This window comes from Columba livia, chromosome 21 (genome assembly GCF_036013475.1).
Source record: "Columba livia isolate bColLiv1 breed racing homer chromosome 21, bColLiv1.pat.W.v2, whole genome shotgun sequence".
In the NCBI taxonomy this organism is placed as follows: domain Eukaryota; kingdom Metazoa; phylum Chordata; class Aves; order Columbiformes; family Columbidae; genus Columba; species Columba livia.
This window is the reverse complement of record NC_088622.1, coordinates 6,214,415-6,233,272: the sequence shown is the minus strand read 5'-3', so window position 1 is coordinate 6,233,272 and position 18,858 is coordinate 6,214,415. Positions and strand designations below refer to the sequence as shown.

The following is an 18,858-nucleotide window of genomic DNA, read 5'->3' as shown; positions in this document are numbered from 1 at the left end:
ACCATAGAATCATTTTAGTCGGAAGGACCCTCGAGTCCAATCCTGTCCTGCTACTCCTTGTGTTTTGTCCCCTTGGCACAAGGGTTTTTATTCCCTCCCCTCTTTTTTCCTCTCCCATCTCCCTCCAAGTGTAGGAGCGCTTGCTCTGACCATCCAGCGTGGGGAGTTTCCTCTCCTCAAAACTCCAGGAAGTTTGTAATTAAAGACTTTAAAATGTGTTTAATTACGTTAGACGATTTGACTTTTAGCTTTTAAATTTGCTGCTCGGAACCAGCAGCTCCTCAGCTCCCGTAACCGGCTGCTGCTGCCCTTTACAAACGCCGCTCTGCGCTTAATTCGCAACCAGGGGAGCGTCGCGGCTCATTTGAGTCCCCGCAAGCGGCGTGAAAATTCACCGTTAAATCAAAGTTGCGGTGGAGGGATGAATCTGAGTCACCGTGAAAAAGGAGCAGCGAGCGCAACTCCAGCACGTTTTCTCTCCTTAGCAAAACCAGAATGATGTGCTCCTGACGTTTCTAATGCGACGGAGGGGTAAATCTCAACAAGACGGTTTGTACGAGTGTGAGTAAAGCTCCTCCACCCCAATTTGAAGGCGGCAGGAGCTGAAGCGGCGCCCTGAGGGTGCGCGGTGCCGGTGATACCCCAAAACTTATCCCAAAAGTGCTCGGGGTCCCGTCCCACGGGAGCTGCGACTCTGGAGCTGTGCAGACGTGTTTTGTGCCAGCTTGCCGGAGCCTGCCCCAGAAAAAACAACGTACTTTCCGGGGGAGGCACTTTTCTCCCAGCCTAGCAAACCGTTTCTGACAGCCTTGCAATTCTCTGGAGGTCATGGCTGCGTCTCTCTAGTGTTGCGTAAGACAAAAATACTCATTTCTGCTGCGGAGGAGCGAGGGTTTGAAGCTCAGCTTTGCAAAGCACAAGCTGCAAGACCAATTTTTCGGTGGCTTCCCTTGATTCTTTGAATGAAACGTGATTTGTGTTCATTTGATAAACGTGACTAATGGGTACGTTTCCCAAAGCTGCCCTCGCATCAGCAGAATGGGGTTCATTTCCTCTTGATTTCCCAGGGTTTCCACATCAATAATGGGGCTGGGTATTGAGATACGGGCGTTTCACCCAAAACTATTTCACTGCTCACACTGACCGGCTCCTGAACCTCCGCTCTGTGCCAGGTGCTTCTTCAGCAAACAGGGGCGAGCCCGCTGCTCCTTTTCAATCAAAACCATCCTTGTGCTGAAAAATCACAGCGAGTTACCCTTTTCACTCTAAATGTTAAAACACGCGAGCATTTCTCGCCCAGAATTGTAAGCGCAGCCCAGAATAACACTGACGTTTTGGGCGCTGAAGGGGTGGGGTGAACACTGACCTCGTCTATTACTGTTGCTTTTTGCTTTTCAGTTTACCCCAATGAGCTCGCTCTGTTGTGAAAAGAGCCTTTAATCATCATAATAATTTAAATATGATGTTTGTCCCTTGATGGACAATAGGAAAACCCTCAGCTGCTCTCCGATAAATCCCTGAGGGTTTGGCAATCTGAACACACTCCCGCTCGGAGCGGCTGCTGTTTCATATCGAATTTTGGGTTCGAAATGCCCGCGTCTTGATTTCCCGTAGCTCTGCGACCATGAGAACTGGGCGTTTAAACTGAGATGTTTGAAAACTTAATCACCAGCCTGTTAATTTTTGCGAGTACCGTTGGAGATTGCGGTGATGACAAAACGCCGTCTGCTGCTGACACGCACGGGCTTGTTTCTTTTTGTGCTCTTTGCTCTGTCCCCCTCCCAGGTTCCCCGTACGATTTCATCTCTCTGGACTGGCTGCAGAAGTGGCTGGATGAGTCGACTCCCCCCAAACCCATCGACAACTCGGCCTGCCTGTGCTCCCACGGCAAGCTGCACCCCGACAAAATCCCCATCATGAAGAGGATATCGGAATACGTGGCCGATTTCTTCTACAGGAGATACGGCGGAGGGCCCCGGCTCAACGGTGAGGAGTCGGGCTGGAAAACACCATCCCGAGGCACTTTTTAACATGCCAAGTGTGTTTTCAGCCCCATTTCGAGCCATTGTTTATCAGCAAAACTTGATTTTTGTACTGCGCTATTTCTGGATGATTGGTTTTTTAATATCGCTTAATTGCGTTAGTATTCAAACGCAGTTATCATGATCACAGGGGCTGTTTTGGCCCCGGTTCTGCTCTGTCCGGGAAGGGCCACACGGGGAGGAATTACTGAGAAAGCAACAGTGCGCTTAGGTTGGAAAATATAATATATATATATATGTATATATATATATACACACACATATATTTGGAAGGTTCTATGAAGGCTGAATCTTGGAAACTCTCTGGTCGAATCTGGGAAACTTCAGGTTGAATGTGGAGCATTAAATTATTATTCTAGAAAATAAAAGGGTGGTTCTAGAAAACCAAAGGGTTGTTCTAGACAATCAACTGGTTATTCTAGAAACCCAAATGGATATTCTAGAAAATCTAGGAGGTTTGTTCTAGGAGATAACGGAACGTGCATGTGCAACACCCCAGATAGTGGGATCTGGAGCGTTGAGGGGTTATTCTAGAAAATTAAAGGGTTGCTGTAGAAAATTAAAGGGTTGTTCTAGAAAATCTAGTGAGTTTGTTCTAGGAAATAACAAAACCCCAGAAAGTGGAATCTGGAGCATTAAAGGCTGGTTGTAGAAAATTAAAGGATTATTCTAGATAATGTAGAAGGTTTGTTCTAGAAACTAACAGAACTTGCACGTGCAACACCCTGGGAGGTGGAATCTGGAGCGTGAAATGGTTATTCCAGAAAACAAAAGGGTTATTCTAGATAATCTAGGTGGTTCGTTCTGGGAAATAATAGAACTTGCATGTGCAACACCCCAGGAGGTAAAATCTGGAGCGTTAAGGGGTTATTTTGGGAAATTAAGAGATTATTCTAGGAAATCAAAGGGTTGTCGTAGAAAATCGCCAAGGTTTGTTCTGGGAAATCACAGAACTCGCACGCGCAGCCCCCCCAGATTCCTGCAAACGCTTTTTGGCGCCTGCAGCAGCTGCGGCTCCGCAAGAAAATAACCTGTTCTCTTTCACCTCTGACTTGTCCCGAGCTGCTCGGTGGCGGAAGCGCATACCTGCCGCCTTACGCGCTTGTTGTGCAGGCGTCCCTCGCGCGTTTTGATTTTTGGGGTCAGCCCAGCCCCTCTGCTCTTTAATCGAGCCCCCAGGCTTAAGTTTCTTTTCTATAGGAGCTCAAGAACTCCCACCGAGACCAAATGAGCTCAGCTCCTGCTAGGGGCTGGCGGGGAAGAAACGCAAGCGGCAGAAAGGGCCGTGACGCAGGCGGCTTTTGTTTAAAAAGAGATAGGAAAACAGGGCAACGTTTCTTAGTCGACTGGAAGATCGCCCGCGGGTTTTTCTGTTGAGTGGGGCTGGGAGGGAGGGAGGGATGGATGGATGGATGGATGGATGGATGGATGGATGCGCCGCGTTCTCCGTGCTTGCTCCCAGATTAAAATACCTGCCCAGCTGTACAATTTGCACTCATCCAGTGGAGCTTTGCAGGGTGGTTTTTTCCTGGGTTTCACAGAATCCCAGAGTGTCAGGGGTTGAAGGGCCCTGGAAAGCTCATCCAGTGCAATCCCCCCATGGAGCAGGAACACCCAGATGAGGTTACACAGGAAGGTGTCCAGGCGGGTTGGAATGTCTGCACAGAAGGAGACTCCACAACCCCCTGGGCAGCCTGGGCCAGGCTCTGCCACCCTCACTGGGAAGAAGTTTCTTCTCATATTTAAGTGGAACCTCCTGTGTTCCAGCTTGAACCCATTGCCCCTTGTCCTGTCACTGGTTGTCACCAGAAGAGCCTGGCTCCATCCTCCTGACACTCCCCCTTTCCATATTGATCCCAGGAATGAGTCCCCCCTCAGTCTCCTCTTGTCCAGCTCCAGAGCCCCAGCTCCCTCAGCCTTTCCTCACACGGGAGATGCTCCACTCCCTCCAGCATCTTGGTGGCTGCGCTGGACTCTCTGCAGCAGTTCCCTGTCCTGCTGGAACTGAGGGGCCACAGCTGGACACAATATTCCAGGTGTGGTCTCCCCAGGGCAGAGCAGAGGGGCAGGAGAACCTCTCTGACCTACTGACCACCCCCTTCTAACCCACCCCAGGTACCATTGGCTTCCTGGCCACCAGCTTGCAAAGGTGTTTTTTTCTTGCATATGCTTAAACCATCCTGTCTTTTGTGTGTTGGCATGACCCGACTTGCCGCTGTAATTGCAAACTGTTGATAGCAGCGTGAAGAGCTACAGATTGCGCCTCAGCCGTAGCTTTTTACGCTAATTTAAGCTTCCAACGCGGCCTGATGTGTTGGTAAGCCCAGGGATCTCCTCGTTGACGTGTGAAATCTCTGGTTGTGAGGCAGGATGGTTGGTCCATCCGTTCAAACCACCGAGCAGCTCAGCCACCTGCACAATAAATAACACAATTGTGTTTCTCTTTTTCTCCCCCCACCCCAGTCAAAGCACTTTGCAAGGACTGCGTGGTCGAAAGGTGTCGAATCCTGCGGCTCAAAAACCAGCTAAACGAAGACTACAAAACCGTCACGAACTTGCTGAAGGTCACAGTCAAGGGGTACGTGAGTCCTGGTGCTGTCAGAGGTTTTTTAGAGGTGGTTAAACAGCTTTTCCCTGAAGATTTTCATGTTAGGGCTTGGAGTTGCGATTCGCGGCACCGACGCTGTTGTGTCCCCGCAGGACCGACGGGTTTTGGGTGGGGAAGGCGTCCCTGCGGAGCTGGCGGCAGTTGGCCCTGGAGCAATTAAACGAGCCAGACGAAGACACGGAGCACAGTAACGGCAAAATGAACGGAAACACACAAAATAAAGGTAATCCTGCTGTAGAGACCCACCCGCTCCAACCGGTGCCTCCTCACAAAAGGTGTTTTGCTGCCCTTGTATGAATAGGGAAGGAAGGATAATAAATTGGATAAAAAGCTCCTTCATTTGAGGAGCTTTTTATTTTCGATGCTTCAAAAGTGCTGCGTGATCTTCGTACCCGGAGACGAAGATGAAGGAATAAGTGGTTTTACAAAGCTGTGTAAAATTACCACCCCAGACACATGATCTTTTCATCCGCTTTTATCTGAATGAGAGAGCGCAGGGGAGGAAGAAACAGGAAAATTACCTTGGGGAAGGGATGAAGATGTTTATTGCGAAGGTTTGTGGGTGAAACAGCAAAGCTGGGAAAGCAACACAGCCTAGAAGAAAATATTAGGATTGAGCTCTTCTGTGCCCGTATTTGTGAGGGTTTTTATGTGGCTTCTGCTCTTTAAACCTTTAGGAAGTGGATGTTTAGTGGAGCTTTTTGTTTCGGAACTGAGGGCAAGAAGCTTCTGGAGATGATGAGTTAATGACCTTGATCTTGGGCTTGGAGGCTCCTGATAATATCAGTAAACTGGTGCTGCCGGTGGAGAAAAGGGCTGCGTTTCCCCTCCTTCCTTGGTTTCACAACAGGTTGTGACTCCCAGAATTGCTCACCAGCCTCCTTGCTCATTAAGCAGCTCGTTAGAGATTCTCACTAACCCATTATTGTGTTTGCAATGCTGCAGTTCGGTGGATGCTGCAGTTCAGTGGTTCTGCTCCCGTCTGTGGTTCTTAACGATGATTTATCCGGGTTCTTAACGATGATTTATCCGTTAACGTGGGGTCTGTCGACCCCTGGCCGGCTCCCCCTTTGGTTTGTCCGGCAGCATCTGGTTCCAATCAGTGGCCTCACGATGAAGAGCGACTGATGTTTTGCCAGGAAGGTTTCTGCTTCGCGCCGTGTGTTTAGGTTAAAATCCGTGATCTTAGGGAGCGCTGAACCCCTGGGGTGTTTGAGCCGTAACAAACACGTCCCTTGTCGTCTCACAAAGGACCAGCTTGTGCTCCGTGCACTTCAGAGCCCTCCTACGTGGCCCGTGGGCTGGAATCCTGCCTGCCCACAGGCCAGGGCGTCAGGGAATAATCAATCTGCTTCTAAAGTCTCTCCTTGGGTTAAGGGTTTTGTCACAGTTTGAAAGGCAACCGTGCTGCTTTCCCCCAAAGATTTTCCTTTTCCTTGGGAGAGGAACTCTGTGTAATCATCTATTTTATTTTTTTTAATTAGATGAATCAAACGAAGAGAAGAGAGAGGAGGAAGAGGAGTTAAATTTTAATGAAGACATCGTTTGCCCACATGGTGAGTCTCTGCGGGGGGTGGAGCTGAATGTATCTGTTGTTGCCCGCTGCTCAGACATTAACCCCGTAGCCTTTGCTCCGTCTGAGGCCAACGCGAGTAGTTGGTGAGGAAACGCGCTTCATTCTCATTTTCCTCAAACTTGGAGCTTTATTTGCCAGCTGTCACCTTGCGGTCCGAGTCGTGTGTGGCAGCGAGAGGTGCAAACGCAGAGACGCGCGGATGCTGCGAGCATCGCTCCCTCCCGCTAACGAAGCGTCTCTTCCTCCCGCTAACGAAGGAGGGAGAGCAGCACCGAGACCCGCAGCCACGTGGAAGCTCTGAAAGCACCGGGAGAAAAAGAAATGGTGTAAATCAATTGAGATAGGAGCCGAGAATATCCATTTATTGGTTTACATGAAAGCAGGAGCACTTACCCAACAACTGTAGAAACACGGGCTTATCTGTGAGACCGCTGAGGAGATCGATTTACCAACCTGCTGCACTTTGGTGTCCGTTTACACAAGGTTTTGACCTGCTGGTAGTTGTTTTGCGAAGTGACGCTTCATTAACTCCATCCTTGGCTACACTGTTGTTTAAATCTCATCTCTTTTAGCTTATATTGCGCTCCCAGACACAAGTCTGTTCCAGCACCTCCTGTTTGGAGTGAGCGATTCCCCTGCCAGGGATGCTCCATCTTGTTCATAGTAAGAAGAAAACAAGCCATAAATTAGCAACACACCTCCCGTCATCAAGGCTAATCAAGTAATGAGTAATGGCTTGATAAAGCGTCATTTGAAAGCAGAGTGTTTAAGCACTTTGTCACAGCGTTCGCTGCTTTGCAGAGCCTTTAATGTCGTGTTTCCCTTTGCCGTGAGGCTGCTGCTGTTAAATAAAAGCATGCAGCGTGGTGATGGAACATTTAATGTAGCCAGACATGCTAAAAAGAGGCCTATAGGCCTTTGAAAAATATTATGCTGCTGAATTGCTGCTTGATCTGTGACTTTGGGTCATATCAGAAGAAATGATATTAAATATAGGGGCTGCGGGCAGGTCAGATTTCATCGTTCGGAGCTAATCTCCCGACTACTCATGGAAAACAACCTTTCCACCTTTAAAGTTTCCCTCTGGAGCGTATCAGCAAATCTGTCGCCTCCGTCCTAACGCTTTATTTTAGCCGTGGAGGAGGTTCCTGCCATCGGGAGGCTCTGGAAGAGCCAGCGCCGTGTCCGTGTGCCCTCCAGAAATGCCATCCAGCCCTTCCCTTCGCCTCTTCGCTGCCATTTCTTGCTCTCCAGTCGCTTCCCAACCTCAGTGACTAATTTTCCCCAGATACCATGTTCAGGTTTCTTTGGTGTCCGTGCCCAAAACGTGTCCGTGGACGGTGGGAGCCGGGTCAGCATCATCTTCCAGATGGCAAAACGCATCTCCCCCGCACACCCAATTTTCCACCTTTTTTTGCTAAACAACATTGTAATCCCTTTTCATTAATTGCGTGGTGTCAAGGCGCTTATTTCTACAAGCTCATTTTATTTTCCCCGTCCTTTTTGGCTCTGGAAACGGGCCCGGTCCTGCCTGCTCGCATGGCAGAGCTCACGCGTGCTGGAGAGCAAGCGGCCGTGTGGCAGCGGCCCGGCCCGTGTTTACCAGAGGAAGAGCAGGAGGGGAGCATCACTATTTTTTCCCCTTGGCAGAAATCCAGGCTCGGCTGGAACGAGGAAACCTCATGGGTCCGCAACACTGAGGAACCACTTGGAACATCCAAGAGTTACCAGCGGGTGGGGAGGAAGGAGCTTTTTCTCCCTATAGCTCTTATACAGATAATAAAATATTGTGCCTTGGGGACACCGCTCAGCACGGTGACTTTGCAGTTGCTGTTTTGTTTCCCTCCCGCTGGTGGAATCCACGGCTCATCCGAATCTGCTTCGCATCTCGGTGTTGCAATGACTTTTCCTCTTTATTTCTCGCGGCTGTTCTCTACCGTCCCGCGGGGACGCACGGTTGCGTTTTCCCCTCGGCGATCGCCAACCCCTCTCGCCTTCTCTGCTCTTCCCAAACCTTGTTTTCCCTTGTGTGTGTCATCATATGGACACGTGCTGTCCAAGTGCGCAAACGTGACCTTTCTGCTACGCCTGTCACTAAAATGACAAACACCTCACGCTAAACTGTTCTTTAGGGTTTATTTTATTCAAGGATCTGGATAAATAATCCATCAGGCAAGTCTGGGGGAGAGCTGGTAAATCTTGCGTCAGATCTTCACACCCCATTTATTCCCTAGAGCAGATTTAGGGGGCAAAATCTGTCTCTTCTCAATTTGGAGGTGCTTGGATAGGGCACACAAAGCTGTCGGAGGTTATACAGTGGGAATTTGTTATACAACGGGAATTTGTTTATCCAAGGTGGGGAAAGCACCTGGCTCCTGTTCCATGGGGCACAGGGTTAGTCTGCAGCTTGGTAGATGTAGTCGCCATAAAACCATCACTAGCCAAGATCAGAAAACAGCAGCCCCGTGCCCTCTTTGGCTTGTCCTTGCTTCTCTCCACCACCGCTTGTGTTTGACCAGCTGCTTGGGTTCGTGAGCTCTGAAGGACATTTCTATGAATTAAAGTCATTCTTGTTTTTTTCCCATTTAAACAAGGAAACGATAAAGGAGTTGAAGGTGACTTTGTGTATTAGTTGTGGGGTTTTTTTGCTGACGCGGTGCTGGCTGATAAGTGCGTGAATATCTTCCTCTCCGTTTATACCCTGTAATCTCTTCAATCTAATTCGGGCTGCGAAACGGCGCTGAGCACGTCACGAGCAAAGCCCTTCTCTCTGCAGGTGACCTGTGCATATCCGAAAACGAGCGGCGGGTGGTTTCCAGGGAAGCCTGGGCGAAACTCAAGCAATATTTTCCAAAGGCCCCTGAATTCCCAAACAACAAAGAGTGCTGTTCGCAGTGCAAGGTATTTAAGTGGCAAATAACGTTACCCCTTTGTAAATACGCTGGCGTGTTTCTGGGTTTCTTTTTAACACCACCCGGCACAGCGGATATTGTCACCTTCGAATAGGAGCTGAAGCTGTGCTGTAATTAACTGTTCCATGCAGATTTTGGAGCGCGAAGGGGAGGAGAACGAAGCTCTGCATAAGATGATGGCCAGCGAGCAGAAGACTTCTCTCCAGAACCTGTTTCACGACAAATGCAGACCCTGCCTGGGCAGCTGGCCGCAGGTACGGGAAGGAGGGAGACGAGGGGAACGGAACAGAGCTTGGGGGACGTTTTTATCACCTTTATCCCTCTCCTAAGATATTGTATTTCACAATACAGTGTGTATTTCAGACACTTGCCTGATAACCGTTTGCTCGGTGCGAGCGAGCCCGGGGAAGCCTGTGCCAGCGGCGCAGCCCCGTGTGTTGTGCCGAGGTGTGATTTCCCCCGATTAGTGGTGCTGGCGCCAAGCCCTGCTCGAGACACACGAGAGCGGCTCCTGTGCCAGCAGAGCTGTCGCTGGCCCATGGTCAGTGAGATAAGCGCTGGCAATGCTGCAGCTGTCCCTAGAAGGACCAAAATGCTGCGGCTGTGACAGTGGAGGTGCCTTTCCACCGTCTGCCCTGCCGCACAGGCTGGGCTATTGCTGCTGCTGGGACAAAATAACATGTGTGCTTTGGCGTTGTCCTACATCCCCTGAGCTCAGGGGGAGCTCCCCAAAAAGCTGAGCCCTGCAAATAGGAGTGGTGGACGTGCAAGACGAGAGGAAATGGCCTCAAGTTGCGCCAGGGGAGGTTGAGGTTGGATCTGGGAACAATTTCTTCCCCAGAGGGCTGTGGGGCATTGGAACAGGCTGCCCAGGGCAGTGCTGGAGTCACCATCCCTGGAGGGCTGGACAGACGGACATGAGGTTCTCAGGACATGGGGCAGGGACAGGGCTGGGTTATGGTTGGACTGTTGATTTTGAGGGGCTTTTCTAACCAAAACGATTCTGTGATTCTCTGCTTGAGCACAGGATGGGATGCTCACCCGCATCCTTCACCCCAGGTTGGGATGGTCAGGTGTGGGGCAGGATGCTCGGGCATGGGGTGGGATATTTGCCCACATCCGTTGTTGTGGGGCAGGATGGAGGAGCTGAAGCCATCGTTCCATCATAGCAAGAGATAAAACGAGAGGAAACGGCCTCAAGTTGCACCAGGGGAGGTTGAGGTTGGATCTGGGAACAATTTCTTCCCCAAAGGGCTGTGGGGCATTGGAACAGGCTGCCCAGGGCAGTGCTGGAGTCACCATCCCTGGAGGGTTGGACAGACGGACATGAGGTTCTCAGGACATGGGGCAGGGACAGGGATGGGTTGTAGTTGGACTCTTGATCTTGAGGGGCTTTTCCAACCAAAATGATTCTGTGATTCTAAGACCTCTCATAGCAGCTTCTCCCCAGTACGAGCCTCCAGTTCTCCAGGACTTTCCTGGGGCTTTGAGACAGCTCCAAAGAAGTGGCACAAGCATTGGCTCCGTGCCTGGGCTCCCGGCCATCTCGCAGCGCTGATTAACCATCGAGTCGCAGATCCTGCCAAGCTGCGCTGGCAGGTGTCGGCCTCGCTCGCTCCGGCCGTGGAGAAACCCTGAGATCTGCACCTCGGAACCAGGGAGCCCCAAAAGGGTTGAAGAGGAAAACTGTGCCGAGCTGCCAGGCCCTGCTGGGGATGTTTAAGGGGAGTATCTGGTATTAAGGGGAATATCTGGTTGAACTGATGGAAAACTTGAGCCCGTCACTGTGGGTCAGCTCAAAATATGAGGGTGTCTCCGGGCAGCGAGGCTGCGTAGAATCCCAGAATCATTCTGCTTGGAAAAGACCTTTAAAATCATCCTCCGCTCTCTTTGAATTTCCAAAGGGAGCGGGATAAGCAAGAGCTGAGGATCTTTCCCTCAAGGTTTTGAGTTTTCCTCATCCAAACCAGCTGAGGTTCAGGGAAGAAAATAAGCAGAGCGGTTTAATCCAGAGGAGATTTAAAAAATATATATACATATATTCCTTTTCCTGCAGAAAGATGGAGTGAGCCCTTAAATCTGCATTAGGGAAGGCGGTGAGGGTAGGTGAGCACTGAAATTATTAGTATTTTGTCACCCAGCTCTCAGGATCTCGGTGGTTTCTTGTTCAGGAGCAAACTGTTTAATGGCGAATCACTCAGGGCCGGAAAACCACAGTTTATCCTAAAACTGCTGCCTCGTGAGGGTGCACAGCCGTGGGTTTGAATCCGTTTTGCTGCCAAAAGGGGAAACTTCGTGTTTTTGAAGCAAACGAGGCAGGTTGGGGGGTGTCACCCCACACCATGGGGGTGCAGAGACCCCGAGTCCCCGGTGAGGGAAAACCCCACGCTGGGGAGTCTCAGCTGCTCCAGGGGAAATAACCGTTTCCTGCAGTGAATTAAAGGTAATTGGATCTAAAACTAAATTAACTTTGTAATAAACATGAGATTAGTAATATGAGTGCTTAGTGCTTGATCCCAAATTCTTTCCTTTGGCTTTCCCAGCGCGCTTGGATGGAGTCGTCATGGCACAAACGCCGAGGTCTGGAACAGAACGAGCGCGGCAGAAAAAGCTCAACAGTCATCGCTTCTCTATTGTCGGACTAATTAAAAAAGCTCCTTCTGTTTTTTTGCCTCTTTTCACCTCCAGGAGACGGATGAGCTGTACATCGTTTCGCAGTTCTTTGTAGAAGAATGGAGGAAATTCGTCAGGTAACTTGAGGCTTTTCAGCGTGTTTTATTCCTTTTGGGGGGGCCGCAGGGGGTGGGTTTGAATCCCAGTGCGATGTGTCGTTCCTCTCGGTGAAAACGGGGAAGCTGATTTCTGCAGGACTCGGAGCAGTTGTAATACATCCTAAGAAACCGAATTTCCTTGTTTACCGTGGCTTAACCAGATGGTCGGATTAGATAGTAACTGGATTAGTTTTTTCATCTGTCTGGAGCTGTATCCCAGGCAAAGGTCACCGCTCAATCCTGTTTCCACGGCTGCTGGGGGCAGGAGATGGAAATCTCTGCTAGATAGGAGAGTCATTTTGCAACGTGCAGGAACGCAGATCTGATTTCCTCGTCCGTAGTAGTTTAATATTCCCCCATTGGAATGCTTCCTGTAAATATCCACCCGTGATTCCTCCTTGCGCTTGTGGTGAAATAACCCCGTCAAGCTTTGCAAACCGCTCTCCTTTGCCCGCGCAGGAGGCCGACGCGATGCAGCCCCGTCTCCTCGGTGGGAAACAGCGCTCTGCTCTGCCCCCACGGAGGCCTCATGTTCACCTTCGCTTCCATGACGCAGGAGGATTCCAAACTGTGAGTTTCTCCTCTTCACGCGCTGCCTTCACGCGGCTCCGTCTCTCAGGAGCCTCGGGGAACGTCCTGGGGGCTCACGGAGCTGCAGCAACACGAGGCGTGAATCCTCGAACCAAATCAGCGCTTTCTCAGTCCCGCCTTAGCGAGGCGAGGCCTAAATTGAGAGCTTACTTCAGCTTGGCTGCTTCCTAACAATAAACTATCTTGAATTTAACCAGGATGTAGAAACATCCGCCTTCCTTAGGCTTTGCTTTCCGTCAGACTCGCCCCCCGAGCGCTGGGCCGGAGTTCGTGCTCCGTAGCGTCGCTTCTGCGACGATGCAGAACTAAAAGTAGCAAATCTTCCCCTCCCTCCTCCGTCCTCCCTCCAGCGTGACTGGAGCAGAACAGCGTCACTAATAACGCGCTGCTGTTATCTTGGGTGTACAGGCTCTCCCGCCCGCCTGGAGTTACGGGGTGATTTTTGCAGCTTTTCTTTCATGACCAGACTGAAAATAAAGAAAGGGGGAGGCTGTTGAGGAGCTGGAGGCTCAGCTTTGCCATGTCATAAAGCACGTTCTTGTTCCTTTGCACAGTATAGCTCTAATATGGCCCAGCGAGTGGGAGAGGATTCAAAAACTCTTCGTCGTGGATCACGTCATCAAAATCACCCGAACGCAGGCGGCCGGGGGGGACCCCGAGGGCGCACGTTACGTCTCTGAGCCCCGTGAGTGGATCTTGTGCTGCTGTCTGGCCTTTATTCTTTAGCTAATTGGTGCCACCTCCCTGGGAAATCGTTATATTTTGGATAAAGGGTCAGATTTCAGGGCATCCCGAGCTTGGTGGGTGATGAGACGCTGCGGGTGAATGGGGAGAGATGTTGGGCAGGTGTCTCTGGGGAACCGAAGCAATTAAATGTAGTTTATTTCCTTTCTGCCTCCCCAGAGCTCTGTCCAGAGTGCAGAGAAGGGCTGTTATGCCAACAGCAGCGCGACTTGCGGGAGTACACCCAGGCAACCATCTACATCCATAAAGTGGTGGATAATAAAAAGGTACGGTCCTCGCTCTCCCTAGCTCCCCTTCATTTAACAGAAAGTGCACTGAGCACCCAGAAAACGATGCGAACGCGGCGACTGTCACAGCCCGTCACGTCCCCACAGGGCTGGGGGTCACCGGGGGTCCGTGCTGGCAGCTGTTGCTTCGGCAAAAATAGCAAATTTTGGTAAAATTCCAGCTGTAGCCACTGTGAAAATTTGGTTTCCTCAAGGCTTCTTTTTGCCAAACTGAACCCTTTGCAGATTCTTCACAGATCTTCCCAGCTTTGGTTATTTTTGGCAATGTTGTAACAGTTTTTCTTGTCCTAATCGTGTTATCAGGCTCTACCTGTTCTCCTCCCCCTCTAAGATTTGTCATTTCCTTCTTGGCTGCTCCAGTGACATTTATTCCTCGATAGAAATAAGCTCTTAACCTCCGTGCTGATGAAATTGCAGTGACCTTTGAGGTGCTTTTCAATATCCCCTCGAAGCTGTGAATCCTGCCTCTCAAGGGGTCAGTGCCAGGTCTAGAACTGGCTTTACAGGTACCCAAAAGCCCCTTCAGCAAATCTTCCTCCTTAGGCCTGGTTTGATGCTTCAACAGGGAAACCAGGCCACGCTCAGGTGGGGGTGTTCCCTGCACTTGTGTAGCGTGATGAGGTGGTTTTGTACCTCTCCTTGATTCCCACCTCGCCGGCAGCGCGAGGGATGGATGCGAAGCGCCGGGCTGGCCGGGTTCCTGCGGCGCTGCGAGACGTGGAGCACGCAGGACTGTCCCGGCCTCGCTCCCAGGCTGTTTCTTGGCTCTGGCGCAGAGGAGCCTTGGTTTGGTTTCTTTTTGTTGTTGTTTTTTCCCTTCTGCTGGACACGACCACGCTCAAACACGTGGGGCTGGCGCAAAACACAAGTGGCAATTCTTTACCGAGCAGCTGGAGTGGGAGCGAGGGGGCGAGAGCTCGCCCGCGGTCCCTCATTAACGGGGCGGCCTCGGCGGGATACGAATCAGCCGTAACGCCCGGCGAGGATTTCAGTGCTGCATCTTTCCCCACCGCGTTCTATTTGTAAACTTGGGGAGCATTTCCCACCCCTCGCCCTCATTCTGCCCCCCCTGGTACCTCCTTTTGCCGTTGCCACGGCCGGATAAAATCGGCATGGAGCGGCACTGCTGGAATCCGGAGGGCTCTGGGGAGGCTGCGGTTGGCGCTGGATGTTTGGGGGCTTATAATTGCATCGTTAATTGGAAATACCTTGATGGAGAAGCGAATTCACAGGCAGCCGGGTAGAGAATGCGCCGGTCTCCTGGGCTCCTGCAAACCCCAGCCCAAGCGTAGATGTGAATTCACTCCTCCTGCAGTGACTTATGAATAAAAAAGGATGTTCAGGTCTAAGTTGGTGTAAATTATTTAGATTTCATTTACTTACAACCTCCAGACCCATAAATAACGGCGCTGAGTGCCTCTGTCACTGCGCTGCAGGGATGGATAAGTGTCTTAATTTACGGATAATATTCTTTCCTCCGCGTTAGGGCTTTCGTAACGCACTTAGATGAACCGGAGAAGCAGCTAATGGGAAAGAAATCAGTCCAGGCCCCAGGAGACTTTCCCTTTGCCTGGAGAAGGGGGCAGGTCCTGCGCCGCAGGAAACACCTGCGATTCAATCCCAAGTTTGATTCCCCCGAGGCGAACCCCCCGGCGGTTGGATGTGCAGCTGGGGAGGGTGGAGGTTTCTGCAGAGCCAAGTTATCCCCGCGGTTCCTCGGCGTGCGAGCCCTTTGCCGCCACGCGGCTTAGTCATGGAGACTGGTTTTTATGACTTCAGGTAATGAAGGACGCTGCTCCGGAGCTGAACGTGAGCAGCTCAGAAGCTGAAGAGGACAGGGAGGAAAACAAGCCAGAGGGGGAGCAAGACCCAGATTTTAACCAGGTAGACATCAAAACCACAACCAGGCGCCTCGGTTTTTGCATCATCCCCTCGAGTCAGCGTCACACGCCAGCCCTCCTCCTCTGTTTAGCGCCGGCGCGCGAAAACACGCATCTTCAATTGTTGTTTTAACGGTCGGGCCGCACCAGCGCTTTGTGTTTTTAGAGAGATCCGGTAGTGACGGTGACTCGTCCGCGGGGCTGGCGACCGCCCGGCGCCTTTTTGAGCAGGAGCCGCGGTTTCGAGGCGAATCCTTCGTTCCTTCGCTTTCCAAGGGGCTTTCCGACGCTTCGCGCCGTCCCTCGCGTCACCGACTCACCCAAAACACCACCGGGAATTTGTATTTTCCCCCAATTCCAAACTTGGGCTCTTGATTTCTTTTTGCCTTTATTTCTAGACCAACGGCGGCGCGAAGCGCCAGAAGGTCTCGCACCAGAGCTACGTCACGTACCAAAAACAAGGCATCAGGCGGAGCACCCGGCACCGCAAAGTCCGGGGGGAGAAAGCGCTGCTGGTTTCTGCTAATCAGACGCTGAAAGACCTGAAAATTCAGGTAAGGTGATTTTTTCCTCCAAGAAATGAGTTGTTTTGGGTAAGAAAACACAAAATGAGGAGCACAGGGTTGGGGGGAACGAGGATAAAAGCCTGCGTGGCGCTCGGCTCGAACGGGGGGTTTTTGTGTAGCTCAGCGGTTTCTTTTGCCCTCCGCACAAAGTCAGCGTGTCTCATTGTGTCGGCACAGATCATGCATGCATTTTCAGTTGCTCCCTTCGACCAGAACTTGTCCATCGACGGGAAGGTCCTGAGCGACGACACGGCCACGCTGGGCAGCCTGGGGGTCATCCCCGAGTCCGTCATCCTGCTCAAGGTAACGGGACAGCGCGGCCGCCGAAATGAAGTTCGTTAAAGCAGAGAATCGAGCTGATTTTTGCGTCGCCGGAGAGAAAAGGCCGTGCCCACCCTTAGGTGGCCTAATATAACGAGTTGCTCCTCTAAGAAATCCTCCTTTTTAAAATAAAGAGTAGCAGTTGTTAGCGGCTTTGCTGCTGAGTTGTGTGTGTACCCACCCAAACTACGGCTAAATTTGGGAGGTGAATTAATTCCCGGCTGGTTTTTGGGTGCGAAACCCGTTCCCCACTCCCCGCTCCCCTCCGAACCGCGACCAGCCTAACGAGGTTCCCCGCTCGTTAACCCCTCCGCTTGGTTTTCCAGGCTGATGAACCGATTGCAGATTACGCGGCGATGGACGACGTGATGCAAGGTGAGGGGAACCCAGGGTTGGGATCCGGGGAGAGTTTGGGGCCTATTGCGTTGGATTTGGGTTGTAAAAGCAGAAAATGGAGACAAACTAGAGATATTGGAGGTTTATTGTCGCTGTCAATGGGAATTCAGCCGCTCAGATGAAAAACCCTTTTACAAATGACTTTTAGAGCCTCCTAACGTTGCCTCTTTTCCTTTCCCTCCCCAGTTTGTATGCCTGAAGAAGGGTTTAAAGGTGAGTTTTGTCTTTTGTTTTCTCCCCGCTTTATTTAAGCCCAGCCTAACTCCACCTCCACCCCGTAACCATCATTTTGTGGTCGTCTTTTCCCAGGGACTGGTTTACTGGGACACTGATGGGTTTCTAAACAGAGGAGCAACCAGAAGGGGAAGAGGATTTTGACGTGGTAGGGCATTAAAAGAACAAAAACAAAGTGGATACGGGACTGACCTCTTTGACTCTTCCGGAAGGCAGGAGAAAAACCCCATTTCTGAAATGACTGCCCCCAAAAAACCACACAAAAAATGCCTTATGTCAAAGCAGATTGCACTGAAGGACACCCTGCCTCGGAGAGAACGTTCCTGATTTTCTATTTAATAAAGCGAGGGGAAGGTTGGGCAGTTTGGGAGCGGAAGGAGCGTTGTTGTGTTTACAGGCCGGGGGGACGGAGGCGTTTTTGGGGTGTTTTCCCGTCTCCGCTCCCAACTAAAGGGTCAGAATCCAAGTCCAACCCACCTCCCGTCACTCTATAGGCGTCAATCCTGTCTTTGATCCACTCTTATCTTTCAGTACCGCATGGAAGTAAAGAAATTGTGACTTGTGAGGAATGTCTAGCTCGTTTGGAATCTAAACTTCATTGATTTCACCCAAAAAGGCAGCTGGGGGCTGAGCGGGGCCGGGGCGCCGCTCGCCTTCGCTTCCGCACCTGGGATGAGTTTCCAATGACCACCTGGTTACTTTTTCCTCTGTGAACTGTGGTTTTTAGAAACGTTGGGATATTTGGGGTATTTTAACGACTTTGGAGAACATCAGGGCCGGCGTTTGTGCCCCTGGTGGGATTGAGACCGCGGGGGGGGTTTCCCATGGGAAGAAGTTGCTTTTATTCCCCTTTATTCTCATTTTATCAGCAATGCACTAATTATTATCATTCTTGTTCACATCCGCACGCCCCCAAAGGGATTGCGGGTATCCAGATCCTAAACTTGGACGTTTCCTCTTCCTTTTTCCAACCTTTTCACCCATTTCCGTGGCAAAACCGCCATGCGGGGGGTCAAGTCGCTGCCGCATCAACTTGAGGTTTTAAAGCATTTTGGGGGTGTATCGCACCGCGGGATTACAGCCGCGTGAGGCCCCGTGTCCCCAACAGGTCAAAGCAACCGCCGTTTTTGGAGCTGTGAAGCTCTTATAAGGTGATTTTTGGGACAATTTGGCCCCGTGTATCCTTTCCCAAGGTGAAGATTGGGAGCTCATCACCCCGCAGCCCCCTCCATCCTTTTGGAACAGCAGGAGCTTTTCTTCCTCCCAGCCCGAAGCACTCGCTCGTGTACATATTTCCTGGAAATTCCAGTTTATTTTCAATTTGCTGTTAATTTTTCTTTATGTTAAAAATAATAATAATAATAATAATCTCTTCCTTGAGCGTATGTTGCAAAATGAGAAGTTCCGAGCTCAGCGGGAAGGCCGGGACGGGGGGGGACGAGGGGGGCGCAGGTACACGGTGGCGGCAAAGGCCCGGTGACCGTTTTGTCTGTTCTTTGCAAATTATTATCCAATTAAAATTGTCATTTGAGCAGCGGCCGCCTCGTTAAAGCACATCTGCCTCATTAAAGCACATCTGCCTCGTTAAAGCACATCCGCGTGGGCCGGGGGGTTGTGGGGTGGTAAATCCCACTCTGGGGTTGGCAAAAATCCTCAAAAATGTCCCCAAAAATAAGGGGTGTGGGTGGCAGGGGGTCCCCAGTGCCAGTGCAGACACCCCTCGGTGTCCCCATCTTGGCACCTGGCCCTGGTTGTCACCCCAATGTCCCCAGGGATTGGGGGTGCTGGGAGGGGGGTCACTCGTGTCCTGGGTGGTTTAAGGGGGAGAGAAAAGGGTCCTGGGGATGGGGGGGGTGCCCCATTGGCTGGACTGGGGGGTGGGTGGGGGTACCCGGGTACCAGCCATGGGGGAGATGGGGATGGGGGATTT

The 18,858-nt window shown here is 51.1% G+C and overlaps 1 protein-coding gene across 4 annotated transcripts in view; it reads left to right on the top strand.

The window, feature by feature from the left end:
* The window catches only part of USP48 (ubiquitin specific peptidase 48), a 32,585-nt gene extending 14,123 nt beyond the window's left edge, over nt 1-18,462 (top strand). Inside the window, exons 12-27 of one of the 4 annotated variants that reach the window (XM_065037644.1) lie at nt 1,786-1,986; nt 4,506-4,620; nt 4,743-4,873; nt 6,135-6,206; nt 9,003-9,127; nt 9,270-9,392; nt 11,827-11,888; nt 12,369-12,479; nt 13,055-13,185; nt 13,404-13,510; nt 15,311-15,415; nt 15,810-15,965; nt 16,155-16,280; nt 16,625-16,673; nt 16,881-16,907; nt 17,004-18,462. In XM_065037644.1, the coding sequence (XP_064893716.1) occupies nt 1,786-1,986; nt 4,506-4,620; nt 4,743-4,873; nt 6,135-6,206; nt 9,003-9,127; nt 9,270-9,392; nt 11,827-11,888; nt 12,369-12,479; nt 13,055-13,185; nt 13,404-13,510; nt 15,311-15,415; nt 15,810-15,965; nt 16,155-16,280; nt 16,625-16,673; nt 16,881-16,907; nt 17,004-17,026 (1,664 nt within the window). In that variant the 3' untranslated portion in view covers nt 17,027-18,462. Of the gene's footprint in view, nt 1-1,785; nt 1,987-4,505; nt 4,621-4,742; nt 4,874-6,134; nt 6,207-9,002; nt 9,128-9,269; nt 9,393-11,826; nt 11,889-12,368; nt 12,480-13,054; nt 13,186-13,403; nt 13,511-15,310; nt 15,416-15,809; nt 15,966-16,154; nt 16,281-16,624; nt 16,674-16,880; nt 16,908-17,003 lie in introns of those variants that run through there. The other 3 variants (XM_065037646.1, XR_010467437.1, XR_010467438.1) reach the window with 3 other exon arrangements.
* The last annotated feature ends 396 nt before the right edge of the window (nt 18,463-18,858 follow it).